Source organism: Fundulus heteroclitus, chromosome 13 (assembly GCF_011125445.2).
Source record: "Fundulus heteroclitus isolate FHET01 chromosome 13, MU-UCD_Fhet_4.1, whole genome shotgun sequence".
Classification (NCBI taxonomy): domain Eukaryota; kingdom Metazoa; phylum Chordata; class Actinopteri; order Cyprinodontiformes; family Fundulidae; genus Fundulus; species Fundulus heteroclitus.
Window position 1 is genome coordinate 24,460,846 of NC_046373.1, and position 13,898 is coordinate 24,474,743.

Consider the following 13,898-nt stretch of genomic DNA (forward strand, 5'->3'; position numbering starts at 1 on the left):
TAGGCTCCCATATTTGTTTTGCTGTATGTGCTGTTAGAAAGTACTGACAGCTGTATGCTGAGTTGAATGGTTTGCATAAAGTTAATAGGATAACAGGAATTGCAATCATGCAGAGGCATGTTACAAACAGTTTATTAAGATCTCAGGAATGTACATGTTAAGAAAATGGAAAGAAACATGTCTTCTTTAAACCAGCGTCTTCGTATTTGAAGAATATTTGACACTACGACTGTGCTATCAGCTTCAACAGATGTGTAGGCTTTTAAAAGGGAGACTTTCATAAAACATGTAAAAAAAAAATCTGTTTGGATTTTACCACTAAATGGAGAGAAAACATGATCTTGCCTTTTAAACCTAAAAGTGACACCATAACTCATCCAATAAAACAGGAGGTCGAATTTAGAGAAATGTACTCCTAGGTTTATTCTGAAACGATATATGCTACCATAACGCTGTGGTGACAAATTGCCCTTTGAACACAGGCTCATCTGAGGTTCTGAGATATTTAGTGATGAACATAAGGTAATGATTCTTTCAGAATAATAGATAGCAGAGGCTAAATGATTTATTGCACCTTTTTTTCCCTTTTAGCAAAGGACACCAATGTCGTTGAATGATTAACATTCTTCACTTTAATATTCATGCTCCGGATTTCAGTCCTGCCACAAAAGGAAGCAAGGATTTTGCAACCTAACAATGTTCACACAAGCAGATTTTTTTATCTTAAACAGTATGAGACATTTTATTTTACACCTGGAAAGTGGTCTAATACATTGATAATCTTAGATCTAATAACATGGACAATATTCAAAGGACTATTTTTTCACAGGTTTATTGCCTGTATGCTCTTTTATACATTAGTTGGATAATATAGAGGTTACATTCCTCTTTATGAACTAGATTTTATATTTCAGATATGAAAGCTTTTTTCATTGATGCTTAGTAATCAACAGGTCACTGTGGATTTCGTGTCAATACATTTATCTTCATATATAGTGAAGTATTGTCTAAATAATTCAGCTTGTTTGTGATTGCGAGTCTCCTTCACTGCCCACTTTTAAAACTTGCCTCAAAATCCACTATTATTCTTTTCCTTTTTCCTCTAGCGAGACTTAGATTTCATTTGAAATTGGTTTTATTGTTTCTTTTAAGCATTTCCATGCATTATCTTTTTATCTTAGTTTTTTAATGGATGTGTTTCAGCTTTTAGTAATGCACAGCACTTTGTTTCCGCTGTTGGCTGTCTAAGCGCTTTATGAATAAAGATGGTATTGTATGGTGATCTTATGAGGCCTTGTAAAAAATTTTTTTTCCATTTTGTCATATAATAATCACAAACCTCAATGCTATGCAATGCTTGAGAACAACCTACTGAGAAATTCTCCATGAAAAAAGTGCTGTGCCTAGGTACAAATATTGGGGCACAAAACACTGCTTGTGGTTCTAGTTTGAGAGAAGGAGGCCATCACCATTATGCACATATAGGCAGGTTCCAAGGAGAATGAGGAAATGTTCAAGTGTTCAGCCTGAAGTTTAAATGCAACATTTGTGTGATGATTGTGCTATTTGATTACTTTGTGCAGAATGCTTTGTGCTTGGGTAAAATTATTGTGCAAGATAGCATGGTCAGGGACGTATTCAGCTGCCGTCTCTCCTAAGCTTACAAAATTAATGATGGCTTCTTTCACAGTAAGACTAAAACTGAAACATCGTAAGAGTAGAGGTGGAGAAATCTCCCATGCAGTAACGGAAAACTCCACATATCAAGACTTTAGCGCAGATGTGACAACTGGAACGGTATTTTTGTGATAGGATTATCATGAAGGCAACAGTGAAAAAGCTATTTTCAAAATGGTAAGAGTGCAGAAGGATCCTTCACACTGAGGCAACAACTTTAAAAATTCAAACAAATTAAGGAAACAGTGATGAAATGGAATGACAAAATACATTTATACCTACAGCTGCATTTAGAAGATTTTTCAAGAAAATGCAAATTGTGCTCTGCAGTTCACATTTGTTGTGAACCGCAGATCTATTACTTCTGAGGTTTTTGACATGGGTGTCTGGAGGAATTAACTGTCCTTGCTTTTTTTCAGTATAGAAGCTCTACCGAACTCCTGGTTTGGTAAACCTCAGACTTCTGAATCAGTTCCTGAGGGCAAACGTGAAAATATTGCTAGGAATGAGAGCGGTTACAGCTAATTAGGCTGATTCTAGAGCTGGATATCCTGGTGATATTAGAGGTGCTTTGACAGGTTGTTCATTGGTTAAGACATTTTTTTAAATGCATCAGTGCTCCAACACGCCTGAATCAAATGGAAGAATTCCCTCATCAGCTTGGGATTCAGCTCTGCAGAGGCCTAGTAAGGAGCCATTAATTTAATTCAAGGAATGTTGGAGAAGGAATGCATCTATAAATGGAAGGATAATAGCTCTCAAGCACTGGACTTGTGCAGCCCTGCTCTAGATCAATGTGGCCTTTGCTGGTCCTGCATCTAAAACACACAGTGATGAAGTTGGCCAGTATGCTGCGGGTGAGGCATAGAAACTGGGGAATGTTTCCATGCATGTCAAAATCCTCAGTGTCGTTAGAGAGATCTGCAGTTGCAGAACTTTCTAGACCAGCTGGGTAATGCTCTGTGATCATGTGAGATTATCATATGAACAGAGAATAATTCAAAACTGGGTTTGGTCTCCACATATCAAATGTTGATCTAAAATAGTTAAGCTAATTTAACCTCATTCCACATTCTTTAAGATGAACTTTGGTTCTCTAACTTGGATCAGCAGTGAAACAGGATTCACTGAATCATGCTGATGATGGTTTTCAACTATTTAGTTTGTCCTTTAGTTTCTTTTGTGTCTACATAGTTCCTTAGTTTATTTTTTATCTTGATTTTGCTTAATATTTTAGTTGAATTTCACTAGCATAGTAGATATGATTTGTTAATTGACATGTAGATATGATTTGTTGATTGACATAAAGTGTTAAATCAGTTAAACAGCATTCTATAGTGGTATTCTCGGGATGTTCATTTATTTCTGTTCATAAATTCTTGTTGTCAGTCATTTATTCCATATGTGTGTAAGATGTTTGCTGTTAAAAGAACACCAGTGCTTGAATCTCTCTTTCAACTATTGTCCTAATATCAGCTGTTTGGGCTGATATTCACCGGACAATACAAACATACCAAGGTTTATTTATTAAACATTAAATAACTTAAAACCATGCGTAATGGCACAACAATGCCTTTGCTTCTGCTTTGCAATTTATTCTCCAATTTCCGTATAATATGTCATATGAAATACTGGTCAACTACAGTGAAGTTTTTTGGTAAGCTTGAGTTCTGCAGGTCACTGTTCCTGTCAATAGGTCTGTCTTTCTATATAGTGAACGTATTGTCTAAATCAACAGATCAGTGACTGCAACTGTGATAATGGAGACTCCTGTGTCTCTGAACGCTAATTGGCACAGACACCTATTGATCTATTAGCTGATGCAGCAGCTCGGTCGGAGTCCTGCGACATAAATACACAGTTCCACTAATTATAGGTACCATTTCTAATTTAATCTAGGTCACTTCTCCACACGACAATGAAACATGCATAAGTGATTTATTAGTAGAGACTACATTGCTTTTCATGGGGAGTGTTGGTTAATACCTTTTTGGGTTTTGTTGGCACAAATTAAGTATAACATGGGGACCTAATTTAATCATTAGGGTCATCGTACTCATTAAAGTATTTGTAATTTTTTGAGCACAGATCTTGCTCAGACATTGTATTATTTAAAAAAAAAAGCCTATACAACAGAGTTTTGTGGACCGTGTTCTTCATACCCTCTTCCATCAACTTTTATTGTGGAGCTCAGACTTCAAGATTTGTTCTTGAAGTCTTGAAGTCTACATTTTTCCTACAGATTGTGGTTTACTAAATAGATGTCAGGGGAATTGTGAAAATCTATTCTTGATGTCTGAGGTGTAGAATAACACTGTGTCCTCCATCCCCCACCTGTTGCTGCACAAAGGCGGTTAGTCTTATACTTCTCCCTTGGGTACCATAAAGACAAATTCAGCTGTGACAAGAGTTGTGACATGAAAACGTTACAAAGTTAATTGTCTTTTAAATGCACAGTTGGAAAGCTAAGATTGGCATGTCTGCACCTATAGCCTGAATGATTAACAAGCTAATATCAGTGTATTATATTTCCCGTCTTAATCTACATAAATGAAATGAAATGTTCGAACATGAACATGATACAAATATAAAAATAAAATAGTGCACAGTAACAAGAAGTGCAAAAGAAAGAAGAGAAAATACAGATTTTTGTTTCAGTTAACATAAGTAAAACAGCAAAAAATATAATATTCTGTGCAGTTCAATTCCATTCAATGTTATTTATATTCACAACACATACCATCTTAAACCACTTTTACAAATGCAGTTCAGTCAAATCATAAAGACATATTGGTTAAAAAATGTTTTGCATCTACGGAAACTCATTAGATTGCATCAAGTCTTTGACTTGCAACATTCACTCTTCCTGAAAGTGTGCCGTAGTCACAGATGACATTTCCTGCAATGTATTGTTGACTTTTAAGCAATCCCTCATACCAAGCATGCATCTAGTGACAACAGAGAGGAAACCTCCCCTTTAACAGGAAGAAACCGGAGCCGACTGTAGGTTTAAGAAGACAGCGCAGATATACAAAAAGAGCACTGAAGCATCCAGGAATACTTTGCTATGTTAGAAAGGGTCATGGCAGACTACCACCATAGGTGGGTATGTCTAGGAAAGAAACACAACTAAGAAGATAAACTCTGAGGCAGTTGTCTGGTCAAGAGGATGAAATAGAGCACATATAGTTAGTTGCTGTAAAAGCTCAGTCAATACTAATGTCTATGAGAAACAGGGTTTAGACCCTCAGAGAAAGGGCCAAAAACCCTGTTTTAAATATCGTCACATTAGCTGATGAGTAAATCATTGGGAAGGTATGAAATAAAAAAAATTATTTTAAACTGTGACAACCAACTTGCTCGCCTGTTTATTGTGAATATTTGTATCAAAATACCAATACGTAAATGTTATAAATAACTGTATATTAATTAATCAACTTATTTTGTTATTTAAGCAGCAGCAGCATTTTGTTACAAGTGTTATTTTAGTTTTTTGTTTTTTTTAGAAATTCACTCAAAATGAAAAACAGAAAGCTAAAAGACCCAATTTAGAAAATCGTTGTTTTTTGTTTTTTTTTGCTAAAGTATGTGTGATGTTTAGACAACACTAGCTGATCTTTTCAGCTTCTGTGTGTGTTTGTGCTTGAATGGTTTGGAGATATGAGAGAAGAACGTTAATAAACAAAACATTACATAGTCATCTTCAGGACTGAAAATGACAGTTGATGAAGCTGCTAAAGTCCCCCAAAATACCATCAAACGTCTGTCAGACAGCATATGGAACAATTGATGTAGACCACTTAAAATAATGACAAAAGTCTGGATCCTTATCAGCAAAATTATATGACAGACATAAGAGTATACAATAACACTGTACATAGAAATATAAAAAAACTCAAGGAAATACAAATTCTGAACCATTAGTGCTTGAACTGAAAATAATAACACAGGCATACATGTGCCGACTGTTATTTTTGTTTTGCAGACCGTTACCCAGCAACAGAGAAGGTCTTGTGAATACATGTGTTTCTCTTTATTACTGTTTGATGTTTGGTTACCTGCCACAACACATACATCTGGCTTCCAGCATCCATCCATGAACATTTATTTATTTATTTATTTGACTACTGGCACTTTACCATCACAACAGGAGTCCTTCAATTACTGAAACACTTTGACACAGCATTTTTTGGTTTTCCACCCACTGAATAATTAACCTTGAAATTTTGCTCAGAGCTCTGAGGATTGGACTTCAATCAAACTAAATTTCCCTGTACCTGATGAGAGAAATACAGTGGAAACAAAGCAGCAATGCAAATGATCTCTGGGAAATTCTTTTTAGTTTTGTGAATGAGAAGTTGAAACTCAAAAACTCAGTTTTCAATACACCGAGGTTCAGATTCCTTAAACTGCTTGCTGACATAAAGTGACAAAGACTAGAATACAGAGGCTTTGAGCCACTTTACAATACATAATAAGAGCATCTCCTGGTGGGGAGCGTTGAATAAACACTTTTAAGTTATGTTATGTTTAATTACATAACCCTCAGTCTGTCAGGTATTGTCCAGTGAATATCAGCCAAATTTGGCTTTGGTATTAGGACTAGCTGAAACAGGGATTTGAGCACTAGGATTCTCTAACTGCAAACTTTGCACACATATGGAATGAATGAGTGACAACTTCTCTTCAAGTATAAGAACTTATTAACAGAAATAAATGTATATTCAGGGAACACCAATAATAATGTTGTCTACCTGAATTAATATATTTCAATCGGTTAATCTTCCTTACAAGGCTAGTAAACTTAACTAAAACTACTAAGTGCTTTGGTTTTTTAGCTTAGTTTTATATACACATAAAAGAACAAAAGGACAAATAAAAATGATTGAAAACCATTACAATAAAAATGAGTCGATGGTTTTTAAAGTTCAGTGCGTATCTTTAATTTTGGAACAAAAGTTCATCTTAAAGAATTTGGAATGAGGCCTAATTAGCTTTAATAATTCAGAACAACTATTGGCATGTGTTCAACGCATCCACAATGCAACTCAGGGTTAGATGAAACATTTTTTGAGAAAATAACATTTTAGAGAATGATTTTCTAAATCAAAAATCAGTAACCAAAAAAGTTAGTCTTGAATTGATCAGTTTAGATGGTGGAGGGGCGCTTTAGGGGAGGGGTGACCGGAAGTTACGTCAGAAGCATTCCCAGTCACATGGCCATTAGCTTGATAGCTTTCTCTTAAGTTACACAAAATACGATTAATCAACATTACTGTTCCTTATTAATGGTATAAAACACTTGTGGCATTACCGGACGATTGCAGAGCAAAACAAAAACATGTGTTATGCTTAGCAAACCGCAGTTATGTTTAATTTGGCTAGTAGCAAGCTAATGGCTGCTAATGCAAGTGGACATTAGAGCATTTTAAGCTCTGTGTAGAGTGACCCAAAAAACACAAATGTTGACACATTAGCATAGCTTTGTTTCAGAAGATCGATAGCAGGTAGCTTGGTATTGTAGCACTAGATTTTAACCTCAGTTAAACCATAAGAAACAGTGAAAACACATCCGATTAGTTTTTTTTTTTATTACATTTTATAGTATTCTGTAAATATTCTACAGCATGTGAGGGAGATAGAACTTTAATGTGGTGAGCTCTGGTTGGTTGGCCCATTCAGTTCATGTTGGTCCCATCCTCGGGTGAGACCAACATGCACCAATGGGACAAATTATGTTTGTGTTTTCCGGTCTGCTCATTACAGCAAAATATGGCTTAAAAGTCTTTTTAAGTTAGCGCTGAATGTCCTCTATCATTACTTGCTCTTAGCTTACCGGATAACTTACCGCTACTAATTCTAATAAATGTATCTACGGCATTTGATAGTGCTACGAGCATTAATGGTGTTTCATGTAACTTAAGGTTAACTCATCAAGCTAATGTAAACAATGGCCACAGGATGCGCCCTGACACGTCCTTTCCGGTCCATCATCCACTATAGCGACTTCTAGCTTCCTAAATGAACAATTTCAATCTTAATTATTTCCTGTAGAAATAATTACATTAATAAAAATCAAGTGTCCTAAAGGTTAATTTAATTAATAATTAATTAATTTGTTGATTGAAATATCGTGTTCTCTGGATGTTCATTTTTTTCTGTTAATAAATTATTGTGCTTGAATAGAGGTTTTCACTCGTTTATTCCATGTGTGCAGAGAATGCCACTGCTCGAATCATCCTTTCAATTATTGTCCTAATATCAGCTGTTTGGACTGATATTCACTGGATAATACTTAACAGACCGAGAGTTATTTGTTAAACATCCGTAATGGCACAACACTAAGCTACAGACAGGCCTGGAATTACCTGAAAGTGAGCCATACCACAGACATCATGTGTCAGCTGAAACTGAGTGTTGCTTGGATTAATGCAGGAGTCTGGTGAGTAGTTACAAACCACAGGGTGACCCGATTGCCATGGCAGCAGTTTTATAAGTGCCAGACAGTCTTTCTAAAGCCCTTTAAATCAAAAACCAGAGGTATCTGAACAAGGGGCCATAAAGGTCAGGATTAGAACATGCGAAAGATGTTTTCAGATGGCAGGAGTGCTGACCTTTTTAGCTCAATATTAAGGAACTGCTTTTAGGAAAGGTAATCTTCTACTATGGGATGATGTAAGGATGAGAAGTAAAGGGTCAAGATCCGAGCATTCCAACAGGGCCCTGGTGAAGATGATGAAGGTAATTCATAGAAATGTTCCCTTATTTGTTGTTTCCACTTACAAATGACCGAATACAGACTGAAAAGAAAATAGGCTGGCAACAGGAAGAAGAAAGAGTAATCTAATCAGAGAGAAAGCCAAAGGGAGGCCATGAGGGATATTTTAAATGCAGAAACAATGCAAAGTTTGTGCAAGAGGAATTATAATCGGAGGGATCCACACGTAGCAAAACACTATAATGAACGGAAGACAGGTACAATAAACAGAGGTGATCCAGAGGACATGATTGTTTTCATCAGCAAATACATATTAAAAGGGTAAGAGAATAACAAGACTGCTGCTATCAAACAATTTAGCAATCAGATTATCTGAATGAACAATCCCTCAATGAATTGAGCCTGTAGACATAAATGTGCTATGCCAGGCATTTTGAAACCTTTTTTTCTAAGACCCTAATTTAAATATAGGCCCCTTTTCTCTAACACAACTGTGCACATTTACAAGCATGTACATGACATGAGTTCCTGCCATTCAAAGTCAATTCAGTCCATTATTGGCTATCTGTTAAACAATGTTTCTCTTCTGGAGGAAGCCATTAATCAAGAAGCAATCAAGAATCACAAATCTTTATTGTCATTATGTGTCACCATAATGCCCTTTTTGATGAGACAAACCGCGGTTTAGGATGCACCCAGATTACACATAACATGCAGATATGACAAGACATAATGTTTCCATGTCAGTTTCCATATCATTTGATTATGCTGGTCAACGACGCTTCCTGAAAAGTGAAAAAGTTAGATAGGAATCATTTTACAAATACTGCAGATTACTGTGCTGTTGTATGAATAAATTACCCAAATGCTCCATCATTGATACTTTCCTCCCCGTAGTAAATACTGCGCAATAATTGTAAACCTTTGCGTTACAGAACTGTGCAATCTGCATGGATGGATGTCCAATCAGACAGTCCCTGAAAAACTACAGTGTGTAAATAGGCATTACCAGTAGTGTATTTTTTAACATGTAACAGACCACAGACTGGGCTGGTACTACTACTACTACTACTACTACTACTACTACTACTACTACTACTACTACTGATGATGATGATGATGATGATGATGATAATAATAATAATTTGTAATGCATATTACATTTGACATCTAACCTCAAAGTGCTACACTGGCAAACAGATAAAAAAAACAACTCGGCAAAATATGTCTTTCTAAAAAGGAAAGTTTTAAGTTCCTTTTTAAAAACATCCACCTCTGCAGACTGCTGCCACTCCAGGCCAGAGTGGAGAGGCAGCAGTCTGCTGCCGAGCAGGCAGCTGCTCTCTGCCTTCTCCCTCCTCCCACACATGGTGGTTCGATCAGGGGCCGTCAACAGCGTTTTGAACCTAACACTCTCTAGACACAAAACCTAAAAACTTTAATTGTACCTATATGTAAAATGAGAGAAGGCCTAAAAACACATATCTGATTTAGGTTGTTAACTACAGCATGTCTATCTGCATATAGAAAGCTGACGTCAGGTGGGTGCTAGAGTGCTATTTGCAAAAATACAGACAGCTTTTTCTCCCAGGCTGTTTTTCTGAAAAACACAATGGACAACGTACAGCCTACATAGTCACATATGCATAGTTCCACTACCACAAATGGTACATAAGATAAGAAATTCCTTTATTTTCCCACAATGGGGGAAATTCTGGAGTCACAGTGGCAAAGACACAGACACTTACACAGTTTGTAGTAATGAAAAAAAGATAAACAAATCTGAAGTTAGTTCTAAAGCAGAGGAGGAGCTTTATCAGAAAGGAGAAAAAAATAAAATGAAATTGAATACCAGAGAAAATATTGCACAATTATTGAGAATATGCAAAACTCGTGAATAAAAAAATAATTATTCGAGTTAAACTGTGGAAAAACAGTGAGAGTATATATATTTATGAAAATTTAATCAAATTTTGGGCAATAAAACCAAGATTCTCAGTCTTGTTCTGATATGAATTGTACCTGTCTCGTAAAGTTCTTTGAGATTACATTTATTGTGAATTGTGAATCTAAAGTTTAAGAAAAACATAATTCATTTTGAAATAAATTAATTACATATCACAAACTCAAAGAATGTTATTCCAATAAAAACATGCTAACAGACATGTAGGTACTAAACCGCCTTTGCCCAGAGATTAGTTGTCAGAATATCTGTAGCCTTTTACGGCTCCTCGGGATTTCTTTCAGTCTCCAGCAGGTATGTAAAGACAGAATAACTCAAATGGTGTGCTTATACTGTTGCACTTAGGTTGTTTGCAGTGCAATCAGCTGTAATCCAAAACACCTTTGCTTGTAGTCGCAAAGAACCCTAAGACTAAAAGTTGCTCTTAGTGACGTGACGTCATAGTAGGAAAAGAAATCTTGGAATTTCTCAAATCTTAAGATTTTTCTCTGACTTTTACCTTGGTAAGATAAAAGCTATTCACAAAGCATCTGAGAACTCCTAAAGTGAAAAAATGCTAGGAGTCACACTTAGGACTTTTGTGAGCATAAGTGTGTCTTAAGCAGGGAAGCTGGTGGAAACAGGGAGAGCTGTTTTGCTGATCCACCACCTGAACAGCGGAAAGGAAATGAGCACATAAACTTCTTTAACAACCGTACAATTGTTAATATGTAGATAAGATAATCTTTATTATCCCCATAGGGGAAAATTAATTAGTTTAGGGGTACTTATCATCACGGGGGAAACCTTTCATTCCTCTCTCCCTCCTCAGAATGTTGATCTGAACACACAGCCTCAGAGGAACTTAAACATGAAGCACGGCTTTCGTCCGATCTATAAAACAGCTGTAAAGTTTACATTTTAAGAAAACTGGATTGCTGTTATTTTAATGTGGGCGACTTATGTGCTTTTTACCTTTGATTTACACATTTAATAAATCTTTCTCACAGTTTTGCTTTTTCTCCATAGTTGCCATTTCACCATAAAAAAAAAACAATCAGCTGACCCATTTTTAACACATATTGCCATTTATGAGGTGGCTTGCATTGCATTTATGGTTAAATCTGGGTGTGTAGAGGGCAGAATATGAGGTGGTTCCTTCTATGCAAACATTCAGGTGCAGCTGTGATCTATAAAGGGAAATTGTGTGCTGGTTGCGTGTGCATGGTTTTATTATTTAGACTTTGTCTTTCCTGTACGCCATTTTTCTTCCTTTTATTGGGTGTATGTAGACCTTTTGTATGGATTCTAGGCAAAGTTATATAAATGAGACCAAATGTGAAAATGAGGTGGAAATATAGATCTTTTTTTGATCATTGAGGAAACTAAGCAGTGATGATTGTGAAAAATTGTGAAAAAATGTCAATCATACATCCCACATACACAAGATAGGCCCCAACATTATTACAACCCTTCTTAAATAGCTTAGTCTCCTCATTTTTCTTCAAAGAGCTTGAGCAAAGAAAGTCTGATTCCCACCTGGGAGTCTTGAAACGTGTGTTTGTTTTAAGGTTCTTTTAGGTGGAATCTCAGTTGATTAGGAAGGAATTTCCCTTCAGGCATTCCTTTTAATTTATGTTCAAAACTTTGAGGAGCTACACAGTTTTTTTTGTCAGCCAGCTGGTAGTTTAGGGGATCGCTGCTTCTTTTTAAATCAGTAAGACTACTCTTTAATAGGTTTGATCAGTGGACATCGTAAATCTAACACTCACAGGAATGAAAGAACATCGATGTTTATGTGTTAACATTAGAGCTATTACTCATTTGAAATATGTTACTCCTCATGTTATTCCTGATAATACGACAAGGCAACCTCCAGGGAGTTTTTTAACAGCAAAATTTGAAATTAATTTTTTTTGATGGCTAAAATAGCTTACCTTTTTATCATACCGTTTCTTGTAATATGAACACATAAAAAAGGCTTTTTAGACCAAACCATGATTTTCTATTGCACAAACCTTATTAGAAGAGTGATCATAAAAGGTATGAGGTCAATGTTCAACTGTGATTGAGTAATTGGCAGTTCAACAATTCTAAGATTTGTGTTCAAAAGTAAAGTTTTTACTCCATGCTAACAAAAAAGGCATTGTAGCAAATCAAACATTTGCTGTTGTACTCACCCATCCGGACGGCAGACAAGGTGTTGGCCCGGCTGATGAAGAGAGGTGCCATGGTCAGCAGCAGGACGACGACATAAATCGACAGCAGCAGTGCTGGCAGAGCCGGCATCTTCCACTGCTCCTCATGGAGAATGGTCTGCTGGCTGCCTGTACTGCCACCTTTAACACAAATAGAAAAGCCATCACTACTGAGGCAAATGTCATGTGTGTTAACATGTCACATATTATCTAAGCAGCAATGTCACCCATTATTTAACATAACTGGTAATTGACAAGGAGTGTGCATTTGCTATCGGAGTTCCTGTTTAAACTTCACACAAGCCTGGTGCACAAAATACAAGTTAAATGTCAGAAGATAGAGAAAAAGGTTTAAAAAAATATATATGGAAAACGATCAAAATCGGGAACACAGTTGAAAGCTGAAGTTTACATAATTTATACCGTTTTTATCACGCTGACAATAAATCAGATAATGTTTTATCCGTTCCAAATGCCTGAATAAAATGCTGTTTTTTTATTTAGTATTGTCTCCATAGCTAGTTACATTTCCTTGCCATCTGGTAGAATTGTGTTTAAACATAATGGGTCTGATCAAACAATTTGGGCATCCTTCCATAAGATCCTCCCCATGGTTTGTAGAAATCATTGTCCATTTCTAATGACAGAAACAGTCTAATAGAGTTAGATTTGTAAAAAAAAAAAAAGTGTTTGGACTGGGAGCAGGGCTTTTTGATGGCAACTCCAAAATACTGACTTTATTGTCTTTAGGCCACTTTGTAACTGATCCGAAAAAAGACTTATAGTCATTGTTGATTTGAAAGTTCTACTTGTGTCAAAGCTCTTATTTCCCTACTGATATTCTTAAATGTTGCTTCAGTGTTTTCACATAATATTCTACCATCATGATGCTATTATATGAAGTACAACAGTTCCCTTTGCAGCAAAACATCCACCACATGATGCGGCCACTTTAACCTCCGTACTTCACAGGTGGGATACTTTCTCAGGCTTAGAACTTGCTTTTTAGATCAAATGTAATGATAATTACCATTGGCAAAATATTAAAGTTTTGTTTGACAAACCCGCAGAATGGGTCTCCAGAAATTAGGGTTTCTGTTGGTAAACGCATTAGCAAACTGCGATCGGCCTTTTCTATATTGCTTTTGGAGTAATGGCTCCTTTATCCCTGAGTGGTGTTTTAGCCCATGCAGGTGCAGGACTTGTTTCATTGTGGATAATAATGCTCTCTTCAGTCAGCATCTTCCCATCATCTTCAAGATGGATACACATTTGTTTGTCCATTCAGGAAACTAGAATCTGTGTCCTGCCTGAACTATATGATGTCAGGACATTCCCATGATATTTAACCTTGCATTTAGCT

At 36.2% G+C, this 13,898-nt stretch overlaps 1 protein-coding gene across 2 annotated transcripts in view; it reads right to left on the bottom strand.

Annotated features, from left to right (window-relative positions):
* Nucleotides 1–13,898, bottom strand: part of LOC105916497 (glutamate receptor ionotropic, kainate 5) — a 303,177-nt gene that overhangs the window by 114,026 nt on the left and 175,253 nt on the right. Inside the window, exon 1 of one of the 2 annotated variants that reach the window (XM_012851035.3) lies at nt 12,518–12,626. In XM_012851035.3, coding sequence (XP_012706489.2) covers nt 12,518–12,626 — 109 coding nt within the window. Of the gene's footprint in view, nt 1–12,517; nt 12,677–13,898 lie in introns of those variants that run through there. The other variant, XM_036145472.1, reaches the window with a different exon arrangement.